The sequence below is a fragment of the Eptatretus burgeri genome, chromosome 8 (assembly GCF_056783735.1).
Source record: "Eptatretus burgeri isolate ZD-2024b chromosome 8, Ebu_testis_v1, whole genome shotgun sequence".
Classification (NCBI taxonomy): Eukaryota; Metazoa; Chordata; class Myxini; order Myxiniformes; family Myxinidae; genus Eptatretus; species Eptatretus burgeri.
Window position 1 is genome coordinate 1648817 of NC_140968.1, and position 22788 is coordinate 1671604.

General features: G+C 43.9%; 1 protein-coding gene across 2 annotated transcripts in view; it reads left to right on the plus strand.

Annotated features, from left to right (window-relative positions):
• The window catches only part of SCAP (SREBF chaperone), a 119102-nt gene that overhangs the window by 92780 nt on the left and 3534 nt on the right, over positions 1-22788 (plus strand). For both annotated transcript variants that reach the window (XM_085890551.1, XM_085890550.1), the window contains exons 19-21: positions 3466-3548; positions 14800-14939; positions 16009-16089. In XM_085890551.1, coding sequence (XP_085746677.1) covers positions 3466-3548; positions 14800-14939; positions 16009-16089 — 304 coding nt within the window. The remainder of the gene's footprint in view (positions 1-3465; positions 3549-14799; positions 14940-16008; positions 16090-22788) is intronic.

Below are 22788 nucleotides of genomic sequence, written 5' to 3' on the forward strand. Positions count from 1 at the left end.
CTTTGTGAGTCAGAGATTAACTGGAAATGATGTAAGAGTAGGCGGGGCTTAGTAAGTGGGTGGGGCTTAGGAAAAGTGGGCGTGGCTTATAAAAATACCTCGTGAAAATTGGGTGGGGCTAAGGAAAAATGGGCGTGGCTTATGCAAAAAATAATCTGAGGCTCAGGAGGTAGTCAGATGAGAGCATTGAGAGAAGTATATCATTTCATAATGACACAAAAGGGGTATCTTTAAAAATATAAAGAATCAAATGTTTTATTTTTAAATATTTTAGATGGGGATTATTGTGCAAAGAAAGTTAAACTATTGAAGGAATTTGAGAATGAACAAATCTTTTTTTAGGTTCAATGAGTCAGCTCAACAATATGCATTGGTTATTTGAAAAAAGTGCTCCTAGGCTAAAAGGGGAGGCTATTAAAATCTCCATTCACTTACATGTTTTAGATATTTCTTTAGAATCACCTTTAACAAATCACAGTAGATTCACCCGACCACTTTACGACTTGAACAAATCTTTATAGGTTCAATGAGTGAGCTAAACAATATGCATTGGTTATTTAAAAAAAAGTTCCCCTCGGTTAAAAGGGGAGACAAATAAATTTCTTCGCCTTCTTCGCCTTCTTCGCCTTCTTCGCCTTCTTCGCCTTCTTCGCCTTCTTCGCCTTCTTCGCCTTCTTCGCCTTCTTCGCCTTCTTCGCCTTCTTCGCCTTCTTCGCCTTCCTCGCCTTCCTCGCCTTCCTCGCCTTCCTCGCCTTCCTCGCCTTCCTCTTCTTCCTCGCCTTCCTCGCCTTCCTCGCCTTCCTCTTCTTCCTCGCCTTCCTCTTCTTCCTCGCCTTCCTCGCCTTCCTCGCCTTCCTCGCCTTCCTCGCCTTCCTCGCCTTCTTCCTCGCCTTCCTCTTCTTCTTCCTCGCCTTCCTCTTCTTCTTCCTCGCCTTCCTCTTCTTCTTCCTCGCCTTCCTCTTCTTCTTCCTCGCCTTCCTCTTCTTCTTCCTCGCCTTCCTCTTCTTCTTCCTCGCCTCCCTCTTCTTCTTCCTCGCCTCCCTCTTCTTCTTCCTCGCCTTCCTCGCCTTCCTCGCCTTCCTCGCCTTCCTCGCCTTCCTCGCCTTCTTCCTCGCCTTCCTCTTCTTCTTCCTCGCCTTCCTCTTCTTCTTCCTCGCCTTCCTCTTCTTCCCCCTCGCCTTCCTCTTCCTCTTCCTCGCCTTCCTCTTCTTCTTCCTCCCTCTTCTTCTTCCTCGCCTCCCTCTTCTTCTTCCTCGCCTTCCTCTTCTTCTTCCTCGCCTTCCTCTTCTTCTTCCTCGCCTTCCTCTTCTTCTTCCTCGCCTTCCTCTTCTTCTTCCTCGCCTTCCTCTTCTTCTTCCTCGCCTTCTTCTTCTTCTTCCTCGCCTTCTTCTTCTTCTTCCTCGCTCCTGTTAGGGGTCGCCACAGCAGATCAACCGTCTCCATTTCACTCTATCCTCCACATCTTCCATTGACACTCCAACCACCTGCATGTCCGCCCTCACCGTATCCATGAACCTCTTCTTTGGCCTTCCTCTTCTCCTCCTGCCTGGCGGCTCCATCTTCAACATCCTTCTCCCGATATACTCCGCTTCCTTCTAATATACTCATTTCTTATCCTCTCCATCCTCATCACTCCCAACGAGAATCGCAGCATCTTTAACTCTGCCACCACCAGCTCCGCTTCCTGTCTTTTTGTTAGTTCCACCGCCTCCAAACCATACAACATAGCTGGTCTCACTACCGTCTTATATACTTTCCCCTTCACTCTTGCAGCTACCCTTCTGTCACAAATCACTCCTGAAACTCTTCTCCAACCACTCCATCCTGCCTGTACTCTCTTTTTAACTTCTCTCCCACACTCTCCGTTACTTTGGACAGTTGATCCCAAGTATTTAAACCCATCCACCTACCCCACCTCAACTCCTTGCAACTGCACCATACCACCACCCTCCCTCTCATTTACGCACATGTACTCCGTCTTACTCTGACTGACTATCATTCCCCTTCTCTCATGTGCGTACCTCCACCTCTCGAGGCTCGCATCAGCCTGCTCCCTACTCTCCCTACAGATCATGATGTCATCCGCGAACATCATAGTTCATGGAGACTCCAGTCTGATCTCGTCCGTCAACCTGTCCATCACCATTGTAATGTAATCTTAAGATGTAATCCACCTGTGTGCACTTTCCTCCACTCTTGTATGTCACCCTGTGTTCCTCCTTCTTCTTGAAATACGTATTTACCACTGCCATTTCCATTCTTTTTGCAAACTCTACCACCATTTGCCCTTCCACATTTCTCTTGTTGAGACCGTACCTAGCCATCACCTCCTCATCCTCTTTATTCCCTTCTCCAACATGCCCATTGAAATCTGCTCCAATCACTACTCTTTCATCCTTGGATACACTCTCCACCACTTCATCTAACTCACTCCAGAAATCTTCTTTATACTCCATCTCACACCCCATATGCGGGGCATATGCACTGATGACATTCATCATCACCCCTTCAATTTCCAACTTCACACTCATCACTCGGTCAGACACTCTCCTCACCTCCAATACCCTCTTGACATAATCTTCCTTCAGGATTACCCCAACACCATTTCTCCTCCCATCCACACCATGGTAGAACAGTATGAAACCACCTCCAATGCTCCTCGCCTTACTCCCCATCCACTTGCTCTCTTTTACACACAGTATGTCCACCTTTCTTCTCTCCATCATATCAGCCAACTCTCGCCCTTTGCCAGTCATCGTCCCAACATTCAGAGTTTCAACTCTTACCTGCACACTTATACCCTTCCCCCTCTCCCACTGCCTCCGGACTCGCCTTCCCCGTCTCCTTCTCCTCCTTCGCCCAGCAGTAGCACAATTTCCACTGGTACCCTGATGACCACCGGTACTGGTGGCGGTCGTTGGTAACCCGGGCCTCAACCGATCCGGTATGGAAATTCGTTTTGTTGTCCACATAATGATTTGGCATAGGTTTTACGCCGGATGCCCTTCCTGACGCAACACTGGTCCCCTCTTACGACACACAGGGATATGGTACACCTATTCTAACCGGGGCATACAGCGTGCCCAGTACAACTGGTACTCATAAATATACCTTGGGATAAAAACAGACAAATAAATATACCTTGGGATAAAAAGGGGGTTTATTTTTTAGGGGAAAAAAAATATGAATAGCTGAGAATCCCGTCACTTTACATGGGGAAAGTGAGCCAGAATCACTATATTCACCCTACTCCCCACCTATCACTCCATATATGCCTTCCAAATATTCCAACCCAATAAATTCCATGTGAGGATAGGAGAAAGGGCACGGCGTTTGAGTAAAATAAGATCTTCCACATCAAATGTAGTTCAATAATGTTCAACAAATGGCGTCCAATTGATTTCTGACGACAAGGTTCAATTTCAATTTGAGAGCTTAAGTGAAGATTTTTTGTTGTTATTCCAGCATTGTGGCTGCTCGGATCGATGGGATGGTGGACTTCTTCCTCCTGGAAAACAGCAACTTGCAGAACCAAACTTGGAGAGGAGGTATGCTTTCCTCGGTTTCTCTTTTTCTTTGTTTAATTAAATTTATTTATTTATTTGTTTATTTCTTTATTTATTTATTTTCCTTAGACCTCTTATTCAAGAATAACAATGACCTATAACACTGTTCAATATGTGGTACTTTGTGCTCCACTGTGGGGGAAAAAAATTCTGCATGTTTCGAAACTGGGTGTTGAAATTAAAACATCTAACTCGTATTATACAGCTTTTTCATCATAATTGCAATTCGTTTTCACCAATTAATTGCACTTGTAATAGCCGCTCATTCTGGGAGCGAAATATGGTACCGATGAATCACTCGCACTAGGTCATGTCTGTCATCGTTTCCCCACCCTCAAGACTGCCTCCCTCTGGCAACGGTCAGTGGTCAAACCACCTCCACGATGCCATGTGGAGAGATGGTAGTTACCCTGTGCTCAAGAAGCGAAAGTCATGGTTGAGCGATCGGTAGTGAACATACATATGGCGTACGTGTCTGCATTTTGTTAAGAGCGTACATCGAAAACCGTTAAGCAGAGGAAATTGAAACTTTACCATATGTGGCGTGACCATGTGATATACCGGTCATTCTTTTGAGGTAAACATACGCCAAAGGTCAACACGGGCCATTTTTCAAAAATCCTCAATTTTCATCCAATTGAATTCAGGGATTTGATTTGCCGCCACTCTTCAAATTTCTAGTCAACCACCAACTATTTTCGAGGGGAACATCGGCCAAAAGGTCAATATAGGCCGCATTTCTAAAATTGTTAAATTTCATCTGATTGACTTGGAATTTGAAGAGGATTTTCATATCAGCTCACTGAATTAAATTCAACTAAATCACGCAATAACAAACTAAATCACACGATGGCAAACTAAACCGTGCGATATCACATGATGATAAACTAAATCATGTGTTATGAGATAAACTATATCACGTGATAAACCAAGTCACACGATACCATGTGGTAACAGTCCGTGTGGCATGATATCGAAAGAGCAACTGAGTCTGTTGAGGTGAGACGGAGATGCTGGGTTGTGTATTCCTTTGCACCACACCGTGATAGAGTGAGGAACCCATGCCACGATCGGCACATTTAACCCAATAATTCAACTGCGATGGAGTAAAACCGCAATGCGGTAACTCGCGATCGGGGTGGGCCTTGTTGCATGTGCACATGTATGTATATGTATATACATACATACATACATACATACCAGTGCTCTGCCATCTGAGCTATCTGGGTGACCCACTGGCTGAGCAATGCAATTCTTCCATGTATACAAGTGCCACTTTCTTTCCCCCGCTGCTTCCGGGGAACTCGCTGTCAACCATAGGAGCAGCGAGGGCCTGCTCCTATGGTTGGCAGCCCTTTCCCCCAGAGGAGCTCCTTATCCATAGCATCTGCCAGATGTGTCTATATTTTTGGAGTTTTTTGAGGTGCGCTAAAGGGAATCGAAGCAAATCTCTTGAAAAACAGATGGAAAAAAAGTTATAATTGATGTTATGCGCAGACCACAAACAATGTACCACGTGATGTGTGCACAGACGAGCAGGCAACGTGGTGGATGATCTGCAATATTTATTTCACGGGTGATTAAACTTTACGATATCTTCAGGGGTTGTTTTACGTTAAACAGCAACTTTTTGTGGATAAAGTCATTACTTCAACGAATTAATTTTTTTCTTTAACTGCTGTGTGTGTGATGAACACCGGTTTTAAAGCTAAAGGAATCCAATATGGTATGCAGCCACAGCCTGGCCAGCCGTTCTTGAGCAACCATTTAATTGGAGTGCTTGCTTGAGTGCTTAAGCCACTTGCCGAGCACCCGATGGTTGATAGCGGTACCGTGCTATATCATTCTGAGCGAATCGTTCACTCACTGCGGACACTTTTGCCATGCCACGTAATTCAGAGCCAGTGGTCCGTGCTCCGTCGTCCTGAGCCAGTGGTCCGTGCTCCGTCGTCCTGAGCGAGTGGTCCGTGCTCCGTCGTCCTGAGCGAGTGGTCCGTGCTCCGTCGACCTGAGCGAGTGGTCCGTGCTCCGTCGACCTGAGCGAGTGGTCCGTGCTCCGTCGTCCTGAGCGAGTGGTCCGTGCTCCGTCGTCCTGAGCGAGTGGTCCGTGCTCCGTCGTCCTGAGCGAGTGGTCCGTGCTCCGTCGTCCTGAGCGAGTGGTCCGTGCTCCGTCGTCCTGAGCGAGTGGTCCGTGCTCCGTCGTCCTGAGCGAGTGGTCCGTGCTCCGTCGTCCTGAGCGAGTGGTCCGTGCTCCGTCGTCCTGAGCGAGTGGTCCGTGCTCCGTCGTCCTGAGCGAGTGGTCCGTGCTCCGTCGTCCTGAGCGAGTGGTCCGTGCTCCGTCGTCCTGAGCGAGTGGTCCGTGCTCCGTCGTCCTGAGCGAGTGGTCCGTGCTCCGTCGTCCTGAGCGAGTGGTCCGTGCTCCGTCGTCCTGAGCGAGTGGTCCGTGCTCCGTCGTCCTGAGCGAGTGGTCCGTGCTCCGTCGTCCTGAGCGAGTGGTCCGTGCTCCGTCGTCCTGAGTGAGGTGTTGTGAAATAACACCCAATTTCCGAGCCGTTTGCCGTATCAATGTGTTTTCTCAATTGCCGAGTGAATTTTTTTTTTACGCTGAAGATCATTGCAATTTCTCTCTGGAAATATTGTAATAATCACCTGTTTGTTTCTCTGGAGGTCTTCTCTTCACATCTCCATAATCCAAAAAAACCAAGATGGATAATGACTGCTCTCCCTCATGATTATCTTGATCGATATTTCATTTTACAAATAGCAAACTCAAAACAAGTGTTCGATTACGATGCTCCTTTAATCTGTAGTTGTAAGATTGATTAAAATTCAAATAAATAAATACATGCTACCTCAAAGGGCAGTGGAGCTCATAGAGAGCCAACGACCATCCATATCCGGTGCCCAACTGTGTTTGCAGATGTCCTCCTGCAGTTGGGTTACCTTTTTCAAGGAGGTTGGTGGCAGGATTTGCACTCCAACCAACATCAAACAGTTCATTCTGCAAAACATATTTTAAAAAACGCAAAGAAAACTGGAAACGCACTCCCATGGGAGTACCTCCTGTTCAGCTGTCCTTTGCAGGGCAGCTCACCAGATGACGGGATTGGGGCAAAGCCTTTGGGACACCCATTGTTTTATGATAGGAGGAAACGAACAGGGTTAAACTTCCTGGGTCAGATTGCGGTGCGTGTGTCAGGGTGGTTCTGAGGTGTCGCCCACCAGACAGCGGCCTCCTCAAGTTAACCTGTCTCTGCTATCATCTGAGCTCCAGCGTTTGGACATTGGTATCGTAGCACTCTCTGAGGTTCGGAGACCGAATATTGGTAAGATCATGGCACGTGGTTACACCTACTACTGATCTGGTCACTCTGGTGGTTACCATACCCAAGGGGTTCCTGTAGCTGTGTCCAATCAGGTGACTCCCATGATAATTCGGATAACACCGGTCAATGAGCATATTGTGAGACTGAGGATTCGTCACTCCTTGGGTGTCATTTCCCTGGTCTCTATAAATGGTCCGACTGAGGTGAGTGATCTCACTATAAAGAAGGCATGTTATGCTGCACTCTGGTCCGTTGCTGATCATTGCTCCAGCCAAGATTCTCTTCTAGTCTTTGGGGATTTCAATGCATCGACTGGCACTGATATGGATGGTTGAGAGACATATGTTGGTCCTCAACTGTGAACCAGAATAGCAGTAATTTCCTTGACTTTGCAAGAAGTCATGGACTTATGGTGGCTGGTTCATGGTTTCAGCACCCACAGGCTCATCGCTGAACTTGGTATTCCAACGCTGGTGGTGTGGCAAAAGAAATCGACCGTGTGCTCGTTGATGGTCGCTGGAGGATGATCCAGAACTGCAGGGCTACCACATCTACAGTGCTCATTTCCTCAATACCGTCCACAGGCTTGTTGCAGCAACTCTGAAGTTGCAGCTTAAATCTGGGAGAAAGGTACAATCCCAGTCAAGGCTGGATGTTGACAATCTCAAGCATGAGAGGATAGTTGAGTTTGCGAACAGGCTGAGTGGGGATTTAGGGGGTCGAGGTGTTTTGGGGAATCCTGAAAAGTTGTGGAGTGCCTTCAAGACTACCATACTTGATGTTGTCGGTGGATGTCGAGGAACCCACCGTCAGGTGACGAACATCTTTGTTTCCCAAGGGACACTGGATACCATGGACCGGAGTTTCCAGGCCAGGCTTAATGGCAGAGCTGAGCTGTTCAGGCAGTTGAGGCATAAAACTGAACGAGTGCTGAGGTCTGATAAGGAGGCCTATGTGCGAGGAATCTGTGAGGGGTAGAGCATCACCTGCGGTCAAGTGATTCTCATCCTGCTCACAGGGGAATTCACGCATTGCGTTACTCCAAGCCCGTCCCTCAGTGTACTGCAGTTAGAGCAGAAGGTGATGGGCTTTTGCAGAGTAGTCCAAAGTGAAGTCCCGCAGGGCCGGGTACTTTGAGTGGCTGTACCAGGCTGACCCATTCAACTATGACCCAGGCTGTGGTGAACCAGTTAAAAGGGGTGAAAGTTCCTGGGATCTGTGGCATCCATGCTGAACTTCTCAAGGCTGGTGGAAATGCTATACTCGTGTTGTTGCATGCAGTTCTCTGCTCTGTTTGGAACACAGGCATCATCACAATTGACTGGAAGAGGAGCCTTGGTGTCCCGTTCTCGAAAGGGAAGGGTGATCGCCAGGACTGCAACAGCTACTGAGGGGTGACGCCGTTTTTCGTGCCGGGCAAGGTCTTTGCTCGGATAATTATTGATAGGGTGTGTCGCCATCTGCTTGAGCACCAGCACACAGAGCATTCGGGCTTCAGACCAAAGAGGCCAACGATTGACCATATCCTTGCTTTTTGGGTCCTCACCGAGCGCAGATGAGAGTTTCGGCAGGGGCTGCTTGCAGCTTATGTTGATCTCTGTAAAGCGTTTGATTCGGTGAATCGGGATGCCCTCTGGAGAATTAATTATTGGTCTTCATGGGGTGCCACCAAAACTGATCAATCTGATGTCTGCACTCTACTCTGGTACTGATAGTGCTGTAAGGTGCGGTGGTTCCACCTCTGACTTACAGTTGTTACTGGAGTTTGTCACGGGTGTGTCCGGGCCCCCACACTTTTCAGTGCTTGTACGGACTGCATTATTGGGAGGATGTCCGAGAGATCAAGTTGAGGTGCATCGTTTGGGAATGTCAAGATCTCTGACGTTGATTTCACAAATGATTCAATCATCTTTGCGGAGACTTTGGATGTCCTTATGGGGCCCTCGAGGCACTGTTTGAGGAGTTGGAGCCCCTGGGATTACTGATTTCCTGAATCAAAACTAAGATCAAGGCTGTCAATGACACCTTGGATGCTGTTATCTTGTCTGTACCTGTTTGTAGTGAGGATGTTTGGGTCATGGAGAGATTCACTTACCTTGGCAGTGATATTCATGTCTACATTTTGTGAGCCAGAGGTCAATGGACGTCTGGGTCGGGCCTGGGGAGTCATGGATTCCCTGGATCATGGGGTGTGGTGCTGTCGATACCTGTGGAGGAGGACAAAAGTTTGAGTCTTCAGGTCCTTGGTGCTTTCAGTTTTGCTCTTTGGATGTGAGACTTGGACTCTGAACAGGAACCTGCGATGGAGGCTTAACTCCTTCGGTACCAGGTCTTTACAGAGAATCCTTGGCTATCGTTGGTCAGACATTGTGTTCAGCGAGCGGTTGCTGAGAGAGACTCTGATGAGATTTTTTCCGTCGGCCTGCATAGTCTGTGAGCGTCAGCTCCACTCTATAGGCATGTGGCTCGGTTTCCTGATGCTGATCCTACTTACCAGATACTCTCAGTGAGGGAGCCTCATGAGTTGAGGAGGGATTTCTGCCAAGTTTGATGGGGATCGTTGATGGACTGCAATCTTCAAGTCTCACCACAAATGTTCATTTGGGCCACTCAGAACATTTATTTTATTCTTATGTTCAGCGACTCCAGTGTGGCTTTAGCTTTGTGCTTCAGATCATTGTCCTGAAATGTGAATCTCTTACCCAGTTTGATTCATGGCTGACTCAAGCATGTTTTCATCAAGGAATCTCCTGTACTTTGCATCGTCAATTGTCCCTTCTATCCTGACAAACTTGCCAGTCCCTGCTGATGAAAAGCAGCCCTATGAGATGATGCTGCCACCACCATGCTTGACACTAGGAGTGTTATTGACTTGGTGATGTGCAGTATTTGGCTTGCACCAGGCCTAATGCCTTGAATTTAGAAAAAGTCAAATTTTTATCTTGTCTGACCGCAAATATTTTCTCCACATGCCAGCAGTATCAAGTATCATTAAGATGCTTTTTCACAAACTCTATATGAGCTTTTAGATGCATCTTTTTCATTAGTGGCTTCTTTCTTGCCACCTGACCATAGAGGCCAGCTTTGTGAAGGGAACGGGATTTTGTTGATTAATGAACACTGACCACCATCTCAGAGACAGAGCCTTGGAGATCTTTCAAAGTCATTGTTGGATTTACAGTGACATCCCAAACCAGTTTCCTGCTTGCCCAGCTGCTGAGTTTGGATGAGCGACCTGATCTGGGTAGAGTCTGGGTGGAATGATACGTTTTCCACTTCTAATGATGGATTTCCCCGTACTCAAAGGGTTAATGAGTGATTTTGATATCATCTTATAACCCTCTCCTGAACAATGCTTCTCCACCACTTTGTCTGACTTCTTTGGAAAGCTGCTTGGTCTTCATGTTTGCCTTGTTGTTTGACCAAGTGAGTTACACCTTAAAACTCCTAAGACAAGTGGGGGAGCTTAATTTTTAAGTTAAACCAATAATTACTTGCAGGTGGAACCCATTACACTTATTTTGTAACTTTTTCAACAAATAATTAACCTCCGCCATCTTCGAAGATGGATGAAGGTTACTGTTTTCACCCCTTTCTGTTTGTTTGTTTGTTTGTATGTTTGTTTGTTTGTGAACAGTATTACAGAAAAACTCCTCGATGGATTTCGACGAAACTTGGTGGGGGGGGGGGTTAGGTATGGTCCAAGGATCATGCCATTAAATTTTGGACCCCCCCCAAAAAAAATTGAGAATTTTTTTTTTTTTTGCATTTCTACATGTTTTAAGTGATTTCCAACCCCCCCCCCCCCCCAAAAAATAGAGAATTTTTTTGCATTTCTACATGTTTTAAGTGATTTCCAACCTCCCCCCAAAAAAATTGTTACCCCCCCCAAAATAGAGAAAAAATTTTTTTTTTGCATTTCTACGTATTTAAGTGATTTCCAACGCCCCCCCCCCCCAAAAAGTTGTTTGAGAAAATTTTTTTTTTTTTGTATTTCTACATATTTTAAGTGATTTCCAACCCCCCCCCAAAAAAGTTTGAGAAAAAAATTGTTTTTGCATTTATACATATTTTAAGTGATTTCCAACCCCCCCCCCAAAATTGTTAGAGAAAATTTTTTTTTTGCATTTTTACATGTTTTAAGTGATTTCCAAACCCCCGCCCCCAAAAAAAAGAAAAAAATTTTTTTTGCATTTCTACATGTTTTCAGTGATTTCCAACCCCCCCCCCAAAAAAAAATTGTTAGAGGAAAAAAAAAATTTTGCAACTTTTTTTCAACAAAATTTCGATTTTTAACCTCCGCCATCTTCGAAGATTTATGGAGGTTACTGTTTTCACCCCTTTCTGTTTGGTTTGTTTGTGAACAGTATTATGGAAAAACTCCTCGACGGATTTCGACGAAACTTGGTGGGGGGGGGGGGTGAGGTCTGGTCCAAGGATCATGGCATTAAATTTTGGACTTGGTCCTAAATCTAATATGGCCGCTCTGGCTGCCAATTTGAAAAAATATTTGATATTTTTTTTTTGCATTTCTTCATGTTTGAAATTATTTCCAACCCCCCCCCCTCCCCAAAAAAAAAAATTGTTAGAGAAAAAAGAAATTTTGCAACTTTTTTTCCAACAAAATTTCGATTTTGTTTTTTGCATTCCTATATGTTGTAAGTGATTTCCACCCCCCCCACCCCCAAAAAAAAGAAATTGTTAGAGAAAAAAATTTTTGCAAATTTTTTTCAACAAAATTTCGATTTTTTTTTTGCATTTCTACATGTTATAAGTGATTTCCAACAAAAAAAACATGCCAAAATTATAATTGCGGCTGATTTTGGAACTTCAGGTGTATATTCCCCAGGTAAAATAAATTTGTCTCAAGGAATCAAGTTATGACGAATGAATTGAGTATGTAAAAGTTAAAAGTAAAAGGGAAAGTTGCAAACTATAACTCTGTGATCACTGTTGACGTTAAATTGAATGCATAGGATATCAGGTTCACTTGAGTGACCGAGCAGTATTGGCGGCGGAGGTTTTGCCCTCCACCGAGTGCTCCCCCTCTAATTTACTCCTGAAGTGATTTTGGGTTAATTAGGCAAAGGGGTTGAAAACTTAGACTTCATTCCTCCTGTCTCCAGTTGGGCATTGGGCAGCAAATTATCACCATCTTGTCCGCTCCAAAGCAATTTCTCTCGCTGTCATCCGTGTGGTGTTTCTTGTTTTCAGGTCTTCGTTAAGAGTTTCACCTGGTCTTTTTTGGGCGACCTTGTCTCCTTTTAATTTGAGGGCTACTCTGGCATGGCGGGTATCAGGGAGACGAAATATATGTCTGACTAACCTCAACCTTCTTTCTGTTACGATATGTGAGATGCACTTTCACCCAGTTCTCTTTATCATTTCCTTGTTTGTGATATGGTCTCTCCATGTGATTCCAAGAATCTTGCGTAAGCAATGTTGATGGAATACGTCCAGTTGATGACACCTTTGCTCTTCTCTTCCATGTCTCATTGGCATAAATTGCAATGGTTGTATTGTTGCGGGCCGGGTATCCGTTGAGAGCACGACCGCTAGGTGGAGCAGTAGGGTCAACTCTACCGAACACCCAGAATCTAGATCATACCTTTCGGAAAACTCCGACAGGTACGGGTCCCTTACCGGACCGTGAAGAGTCAATAATTCCACCATGTGGTACAAGGTTATTTGCCAATCATCAAAATACCTAGAGATCCACGTGGCGAGCTACCGAGTATTCACACCCTCGACGGCACTCGTCAAGTCAAGCCGTTAGCGTGCCCGACCCGTGCGCAGCCCGAGTGGATGGTTGTCGAAGTCCCGTCGGTCCAAATGTACATTTACGGCGGCAACAGCCTTTGTAATTCACCAACACGCGCCATGCTAAGCCAATGGAAGAAACACGGCAACGAACTGATACATTTAACAAATGTATTTATTTATAATGGGGAAAAGGGGGGAGCATGCAAGAAGCAGAGTTCTCTGACGATAGAGATGCAAGTATGTACAGCAAAGAGCACTTAAACAATTCCTACTTACAGACGGGCCCACTGACAGACACACACACACACACACACACACACACACACACACACACAGATACCCAGAAGGACATGGACCTGTCCACCTCATGTGGTTCGGCTGACATGGGTGAACCAGGCCAGCGTCGAGATGCAATGATAGAATTCAGAGCTCCCTTCAGCGCTCGTCCCGGCAACCAAAACTCTCCTCTGTATCCCAAACTGTCCAGAAGGCAAGAGGTTCCTCTGCCACTTCTCCATGTCTTTGAGTTGAACGTCAAAGCGAGGGCTGATAACTCCACACTTGCTCAACCTGCCCGTCAGATTGACCACAGCCTTGCCTGCTCAATGGTCATCAACTATCTCAAAGACTCACCGTTTCCCCGACAGAGAGACGGCGCGCAACCGACTTGCGGTTCTTGTGGAGGAAGATCTCTCTTCATCCGATCGTGCTGCGACCTATTCACCCTTCTCCGGGGGGTGGGGGGGACGCCTCCACCTCCGCCCTTCCCCCTCCCCACTCTCCCTCACCGGACGGTTTTGGCATGCAGAATCGCTCGTCGCTGTCATTGACCAAAACGAGCGGCAAGTCCGTCGATTGGCCCGGGGGCGTGGTGACGTCACGCCTTTCTCACCGCCACCTCACTCGTAGCACGCTGATTGGTCAAGGGCCACCGTGAGGCTCCTCCTTGAACTCCGCCCACCATGGCGTCGGCCAGAGCGAGGTGAAGGTGAGGGTGATGCTGGCGTTGTTGTAGTTGATGTTGGTGGTGTAAAAATAAAAGAAAACCCTGACTCAAAATAACTCCGCAGCGCATGAACATTTAATTACCCATTAAACAAGGGCAAGGGGAGCGATCTATCCACATTTACCTATCGAAATAACTGAGCTTTAGGACCTGTACGTTGAGTGCTCATGGCTACCAGATTCGTAACAGTATACATATGTAACTGAGAATCACCTGATTTTCTGTTAATCCAACTTATTCACATTTTATCTTCATTTTTTTAGCTTTTTCACTTTGGAGTAGTTTGTGAAGACTATATATTAAGTTTGATTTGAAAGCATCATGAAACTAGAAGGGCACTCAGTAGAGCGCTTACCTCTGCCCCGCAATGCCTGATCCATGAGAACATATCTGGCCCAATGCATTTCTGAAATATCGTGCTATATATCGTTTTTGGCCCTATCTCTCAATGGGAAAGAATTACTTTTTAAATTAAATAATTCTCATATCCAGGTCCGCATCCGGATCTTCACCAAAATGTAATCGGTTTATCCGTGTCAAACACCCAACGTGCCCACCAAATTTCATCCGGATCTGTCCACAACTTTTTGGATATCCTGCACACAAACAGACAAACAAACAGACAGAGAGTGGTAAAAACATAACCACCTTCACCTTTGGTGGCAGAGGTAATAAGCTCAGGTGGCATCAAAATGGGAAAACTTTGGAGGAAGCTGAATACTTTTGCAAGCCACTGTAAGTCTTTCATGCGACTCACTGGGTTTGAAACACCGACCTCCCACACTCGGAGCGGATGCTCTAACCGCTATGCCATTGAGTCTGGTCCTATTTGTTTCATCAGGGACGGTAAAGAAAACAAAAACCTCGTGTTTTGTCTTTTTTAAACTCTGGATGTATCCCTGTACAGGGCATTGAAATGTTTTGAAACTTATCCTTTAATCTTAGTGGAATTGCTCTGATGAAAAAGCCAAATAAATGATTTAAAACCTTGTCTATAAAGCTTAATGGAAGGAACCCAGTTTTCAGTTTTATTTTATTTTTGCGTGCCTGTTTTTAATCCTCCTCCTGTATACAGGTATTGAGGCTCACGGAAAAGGAAAACGTATTCATTCATTCATTTGGTTTGCATGTTCTGCAGATATGGGGAGTGTTAGGCCATCCACTGACATTTCCCTCCGTTTGATGCATTCTGTGTGCCCTGCTCATCACAAGCCTATCACTACACTGCGCGTCGCTGCTGGCCGTGTCGTTACGGCAAGCGAAGATCACACTCTCAAAGTAACACTCCACATGCAATATCAGAATGTTATTCTTCTTTTTCCCTCTTATGTTTAAGGCTCATGGAGGAGCTTGTACATGTGTATCACATGCAAGACAGTTTTGGGACACATCAGTGTATTTTCACCTGAATACAAAGACATTACGACAGAGTGAGTAAAGTACTGTACGTGTAAATTTGACCATGAGATCCCAGCATTACAAGTTGTGCTCAGAAGGGAATGCAAATCAGGCTAACATTGTTTGGTGTGGTTTCCACTGCTCATTCATTCATTCATTCATTTCATATGCAGCCTGTGGTAGCTGGTTGCACCATTGCTGGGAGTGCAGCTATGCCACTGATGCAGTGCCCCCTGTAGGTTAGGGCAGGATTTTGAAATTTCTTCATGGTGCTGACGATAGCTGGCCTACTCTTTGCGAAGGAGACCGTGGGATCTTTAACACCCACTAACTAATGTCAGGAGATGGAACGTCACACATATCGATAAATCACCCTACCTGTGAAACATCAGGATGACAGTTTATAGCTGGACTGAGATTCAAACACAGGTGAGACAGCTTAGAGGTAGGTGAGTGTATGTATCTGTAGGCCATCCTACCAAGCCTGTTTTTACTACTGCTTTATTGATGCCGTTTTATGCTTGTATAGCTACTGGTGCTACAGGTTGTGTATATATATATATATATATATATATATATATATATATATATATATATATATATATATATATATATATATATATATATATATATATATATATATATATATATATATATATATATATATATGGGCCTGGAAATGTCAAATCTCAGTTTGCTGTGTAAAATTTTCAGCAAAGTCATTTTTGTTCTTTACAGGTATTAATGGTATGTTTGCCACAACTATTAAGGGTATTTGGAGTCACTTGTCTATGTACAATAAAGAATTGCAGAAAAGGGTAGTAGTGATAATTCCTTTAAAATTTTGATAATGTCTGTTTGACCAAAGCATGACACCAAACCTCCTTCATTATTTCATATTTTAAAGCAGACAGTATACTTCAACACAAGTTATTCTGTTCATCTACAGATATTCAAGCTTGAGGACTCGTGCTGTCTATTCACACTGCGTGGCCATCAAGCAGGTGTTACTACAGCGTACATGGACCAGGTACGTTTGTCTTAAACCATCTTAACTATTTCAGTGCTGAATTTTTCCAGTATGCGAGATGAACATATGGTATTTTTACAGCATTTGGGACAATAAACATTGACTTTACAAACATGCTAGAATGGAATACATTAAAATTCAATCATTGAAGACTGTGCTGAACATGCCCACATCCAATGGGCCACAATCATGAAAGGAATAGGAACAAACAAACATGCCGACAAATAGGAACAGACAATAAAGATAATTATTGAACAATGACATGGGCCACAATCGTGGCCAACAGCACACCAACTGTTAATTATCTCAAAGTAGAAGGAGAAAGAATAGCTTTCTGAATAATCTGAAAACAGGGTCAATTGTTTTCAGTTTAACTTCGTTGGAACAGAACAAACAGATTATGTGAATTCACTTACAAATGTATGTTAAACAATTAAGTTTCAAAGTTATTAAAGTCTGACAACTTTTACAGAGTCAGACAACAGACCAATCAGAAGTGGAATTCGACTTTAGATGGCATGAAAAGGGTAGTAGTGATCCTAGGTTACTTGTAATATTAATTTAGGTGGAAAAACAAAGGATTTTAAATGTTTCCAAACAAATGTTCTTGTTTTGAGAAGCGATATCACATGGCTGCAGAGATGACTTTCTGGCTTGGTGTGTTGGCTTAGTGCATCTACGTTCCATAGGTTAGGCTCAGACATTATTATGGACAAGATTAATCCAGCATGTTTCATCAGTCTCAGTGACTGTTGCAAGGATTATATGAGCCAATTTTCTCATTGATGGATTTAAATTTGCTCTTCCATGAGCCTCAACCTCACAAATACATATCTACATACAAACACAATATATATATATATATATATATATATATATATATATATATATATATATATATATATATATATATATATATATATATATATATATTGTGACGTCCACGGGACTTAAACAGTCCTGCCAACGTAGAATGAGCCGAAACGATGGAGGCGGTTTATTTGTTTATAACCCAAACATGGCGGTTCTAATCGCTCTACCGCAAACGGGACGAGGAAGGTGGCACGAGTCACTTTTCACTGAGTTGATGATGTTTATTCGTTTTTATTATTACCAGAAATAACAAGACTCGGCAAGAAGAGGGATCCGGGGCGATTCGACGGGATGGTGTGGGATCGGGCGTGGGGAAAAACAGACAATTCCAATGAATATACAGATCTCAATCCCTCTAAGGCGCCAAGCACACACACACACACACACACACACACACACACACACACACACACACACACACACACACACACACACACACACACACACACACACACACACACAACGTAGCTATTTCTGGTGGTCAGGCTGGCCCGTGGTGTGGACGCAACTGTCCCTGGATCGGCGTTGGACGGGCTGGCCTTACTCTCGTCAGGGGGGCAGGAGAAACCGTGGTGCTGTCGACCTCCTGGTCTTGGCCCAAGTCCTCTCACAGCCGCCAGGGAACCAGTTCTGGCACCAAGTTGCGAGCAGGAGAGGGAGGCAGGTCCGCCCGCCGTTCGACCCCGTACTCCGAGTCAGCAGAACCCCAGAGCCAACCAAGGTGAGGCACGAGGCTCAGCAAGGCTCCAAGAGACGATCAAGAACACGATCGAATCAGCACAACAACCAGGATGCTCCCCGCGCAACAGCCTCCCCACCAAAAAAAACACGATCTTTTGGTTGTAATCTTCTTCCTCTTCCTTTTCGACCCCGAACAGAACCTTTTTATCCTCCTGGTCTCGTCACTTCCAATCGAGCCGTTTATTGGCCCACCGCCGTCGCCTTCCGCCAATCGTGATCACGGGGCAGAGCCATCCGCTGCACTGTCCTGTGACGTCACGGCCAGTCTCCAGAGAATACCAAAAGGGGTTTACGCAGACACACTTACCCTATCCCGTGTCCCTATCTAATTACGTGACAATTATCATTTCCCCCTTTGAAGAAATGAACATTTCAGAAAGAAATGAAATGGTCGGTGGTCTTTCTGTTTTCTACCGACTCCTCTCCAGCCTTGCCCCCCCTGCTCTCTCTGCGATTTGTCCCAACCACATTTCCACAGGGCGCTCAAGGTCCGCCAACAACCCCCTTCTGGTAAAACTACCAAAATCACGAATCACTGCTCATCTTCACTCTTTCATTCCTCTTTTTTCCCGCCTTTGGAATAAACTTCCTCACTCTATTCTTTCCCATTCTTCCCTCCAGGCTTTCAAATCAGCTGTTCACCACCACCTCTTATCTTCCCCCATCCAAATCCTCGATCTTTTCTACCCCCGATAATCCACCCAAGCCCACTTCCTTCAATTCTCCTGCTTTCCTTCCTGAAAGTCCCTGTAATGTCCATCTTCTCCTCGCCATGTTCCCCGTCCCATCCCCATCCCTCTCCCTTCCACAGTTCACCTGTGTCTGTTCCCCAATGATTTGTCCCTTCCACTCCCGCCCCTCTTGTCTCATGCCTCCTTGCTGTGAGTTGTGTGTTAGCTCTCATACGAGCCACGACCAAGGTATACAAAAAAAAAAAAAAAAAAAAAAAAAAAAAATGAACATTTACTAGACAACTTATCACCACTGAATTGCTACTTATTACATCGAGATCCTGGTAAACTCGAACAGCATGGCATACCTAATTAAACATCCTAATTACCCTTTGAATGCATACCCCCCCCTCAAATGTAACAATATATATATATATATATATATATATATATATATATATATATATATATATATATATATATATATATATATATATATATATATATATATATATATATATATACTCTACCGGTCAAAAGTTTTAGAACACCCCCATTTTTCCAGTTTTTACTGAAATTTAAGCAGTTTAGTGTTTCAATGTACTCTGAAATTAAAGCAGAGAACAAATAAACAATTGCAGATAAAAAAAAATCTTGGAATCATTTTGTTGAACAAAATTTAATCTAAATTTTTGACTCGTCAAAGTAGCCACCTTTTGCAGAAATAACAGCCGAACATACTCGTGGCATTCTTTCTACAATGGAAATCGAATATTGTTCGGAAAGTTCTTCCCAACACTGTTGCAGAAGTTCCCACAAATGTGTTGCACTTGTAGGTTGTTTTGCTTTCACCCTTCTGTCCAGTTCATCCCAAACCAGCTCAATGGGGTTTAAGTCTGGAGACTATGCTGGCCATTCCATAATTTGAAGCCTACCGTCTTGTTCTTTACTTCTAAGGTAGTTCTGACATAGCCTGGAGGTATATTTTGGGTCGTTATCTTGCTGTACGATGAACCCTTGACCAAGGAGGTGTAGATCAGAGGGTATTGCCTGGTGCTGCAAAATGCTGTGGTAGCCCTTTTGTTTCAGCGTGCCAGTCACTGTGCAAATCGCCGACTGGATCCAGCAAAAGAGCCCCAGATCATCATGCTTCCTCCTCCATGTTTGACAGTTGGTGTCACACACTGAGGAAACATCCTTTCACCGACTCGACGGCGTACAAAAACCCTGCCTGATGAACCGAAGATTTCAAATTTTTATTTAATCGGTCCATAAAACCTTCTTCTAGTTTTCAGAAGTCCACTGGTGGTGCTTCATGGCCCAGGCAAGCCTCTTTGTTATTTTGCCATCTTAGCAATGGCTTTCTTCCTGCCACTCGACCTGTCAAATCTGCAGCTCGAAGTCTTCTCTTCACAGTTGAAACTGAGACTTCCTTACTTCAACCAGTGTAAATCTGTGCTTGAAGCTGCTGGCCTGTGAGCCGCCTATCACACAAGCTGTTGACTCTCAGAAACTTGTCTTCTGATTGTGTGGTGGCTTTGGTTCTGCCAGACCTCTTCCTGTCAGTTTCCTCCAGTTTCCAAATGCCTTTTGATGGTGTAGGAAACTACTCACTGACACCTTGGCTTACTTTGCAATTTCTCTAAAGGAAAGACCTGCACATTTAAGGGTTATAATGGTCTGTCTGTCGTCCTTTGTCAATTGTCTTTTTCTCACCATTATGATGGCAATATACTACTTCCTACAGTGCAATATTGTCCAACTAATGCTTCAGAGGGTGTAGCAACACAGTCTGTTCCAACACTACTTTTATACAGACAGAGGGTTTGAAACTAATCAACAAAAGTTGGGACATCTGTTGGAATTGTTTGCATCAACTTTCAAGGCTTAATTTACTTCAATTGCTACAGAACAGCTGCAGTTACTAACCCATTACTTGTTCCCTGAAAAGGGAACTCTGAAATTTTTTTATTTTAACAACTCTGAAATTTACATTATTTTTCAGTTTATGGTAACCTAAACTATTTTTTTTTAACCTCTGGCAGTTTACCACTTAGCTTTGCACCATTTCAGGTTATTCACTGGACTTGAACTGCTTAAATTTCAGTAAAAACTGAAAAATGGGGGTGTTCTAAAACTTTTGACCGGTGGAATATAATGTATCGATATTGTATCATGATCTCGTAGGCATGCCTGCTGTTTTTGTAGACCAAGAAGAAAGCTTATTTGGCCGAAAGCTTGTCACTATAAAGATCGTTCAGAAGCTACGTCTGTGACTCATTCAATTTCTTCCCGTTATATCAAGGAGTATTGCAGTACTCCATATAGAGAGATGATATGGGAAAGAAATGGCCACCCATTCAAATGTGTCCACAATACACTCATAAACTACTGTTGAGTGAAGTGATAAGCATTCAAAAGCCATAACATTTATTCGAGTGTTTGCTGAACTACCAAGACTTAAAAAGATGCCAAAATAAATTGTGAAAGTTCCACAAGTGGAGATCACTTTGAACCATATTTGTACTACTTCTTCTTCTTCTTCTTCTTCTGCTTCTTCTGCTTCTTCCCCTCTCAAAACAATGTAAAACTCTAGCCCGACCTACCTCAATAACTACTGAAGCCATAATGGCGATTCCAATGTGAGTAAGTTACTTTGTCTCTGCGCTAGTGCACGCAATCCACAATTTAAAAATATATAAAACATTAATCATTTTATTGGGAGAAGAAATCAAACATAAATGTGGACTCAACCATTTTGGATTGAAACGAAATTTTCACCATAGGTGCGACTACTCATGTGGAATGTTTTAATGATAATTATGACATCATAATCATGTGGTGTGGCAGCCATATTGGAAAACGGAAAAACTTTGGACCTCTGTATCTCTGAAACCACACCAAGTAAAAAATTTAAACTTGGCACCAAGCAAGTACTCCTCATGGGGAATGAGTGCAATTTTTAGATCCTCGTGGAGGATCTGCAAGTCTTACTTACGTTGTTGTTCTTGTGGACTTTTTTTGTTTCGCAGCCTACAGTTTTCATCGAAACTTCCTGAAACTTGGCATATACATGTAAAAATACCCTGCGCAGACAGTAACCATCTCCGATTTTGAAAATTCCTCCAAGAAAAAAAAGTTATAACGTCATATAAAAAATTATCTCCGAAACTAGGCAAGCTTTTTGAATTCTGTTTGCGGGAGTCAACAGGGCATTAGCAGAGATGAATTACCGCACATATGATACATCACTATGACGTCATATCAATTTTTATGACGTCATTCCTATTTTTTGACATTTTTTGTTTAAAAACCCAGAGTTTTCATCGGATCTTCGTGAAACTTGCCATGTATATGAAGAAAGCCCACGCACAGGCAGTAACCATCTCCGATTTTGGAAATACTTCCTAGAAAAAAAATTTGACGTCATAATATCGCCGCTAATGGAAATCGCCGATACCATTATATCCGAAACTAGGCAAGCTGAATTTTGTTTGCGGGAATCAAGCTGGGCATTAGCACAGATAATTTTATCGCAAACCTGATACATCACAATGACGTCATATTCGTTTTTGTGATGTCATCATTAAGAGAACGAGGATCTTAGCTCATTAGAGCTTGTTTTTTAATGATGTCATAGGTACCTTCGTTGTGATGTCATAATTGCATATGTAGAACGCCACATCTGATCAGTATGAAAATTTTTGAGGGTCATCTGGGGATAAAATGGTCCACAAAATTTTTTTGGATGATGTCATCAGTCACGTGATTCGGCAGCCATATTATTTTTTTTAAAAAGCCTTCAAAAATATTGTCTGAAATGGCTGAACCAGTCAGCCAACATTTATAAAGTGGCAGTTCTAATTATGTCTGTTAATAATTACTTAACACACCAGTACACAAACACCACACAAAACTATGCAGACACCACACAAAATACACAACAACACTACACAAATAGCACACACCACAAGTCCTGGCAAGGGTTTGCAATCTCTGATTGCTCTTATTGTTGTTGATGTTTAAATAAGCAAACCATCAACACACAGACGTGTTGATATGTACAGTACATTCCTGTTATGGGTGAAATAATTTTGAGCAAGTGTTTGACCTCTTGCTTTTTCTTATGACAATTTCTGGATTGGGGTGAGGGGAAGGGAGGGGTGGGGGGGGAGAAGGCTACATAGCCATGTATCAAAAGGGTATGTGTTCTCAACGTAAAGTTTTGTGGTCAGATGTTAGATATCATGTTATCAATCCACATTCTGACCTCAATTTGGTACATGGAGACGTTTCGGCCACCACCTCTTGTTGCGACCATGACTTTCTTCAATGCAGAGATCCTTCCGAGAATTAAGTACCTCAGAGTGAGGAGGGGAAATGGGAGTGGGTAAGAGGGAGAATACTGCGTTGA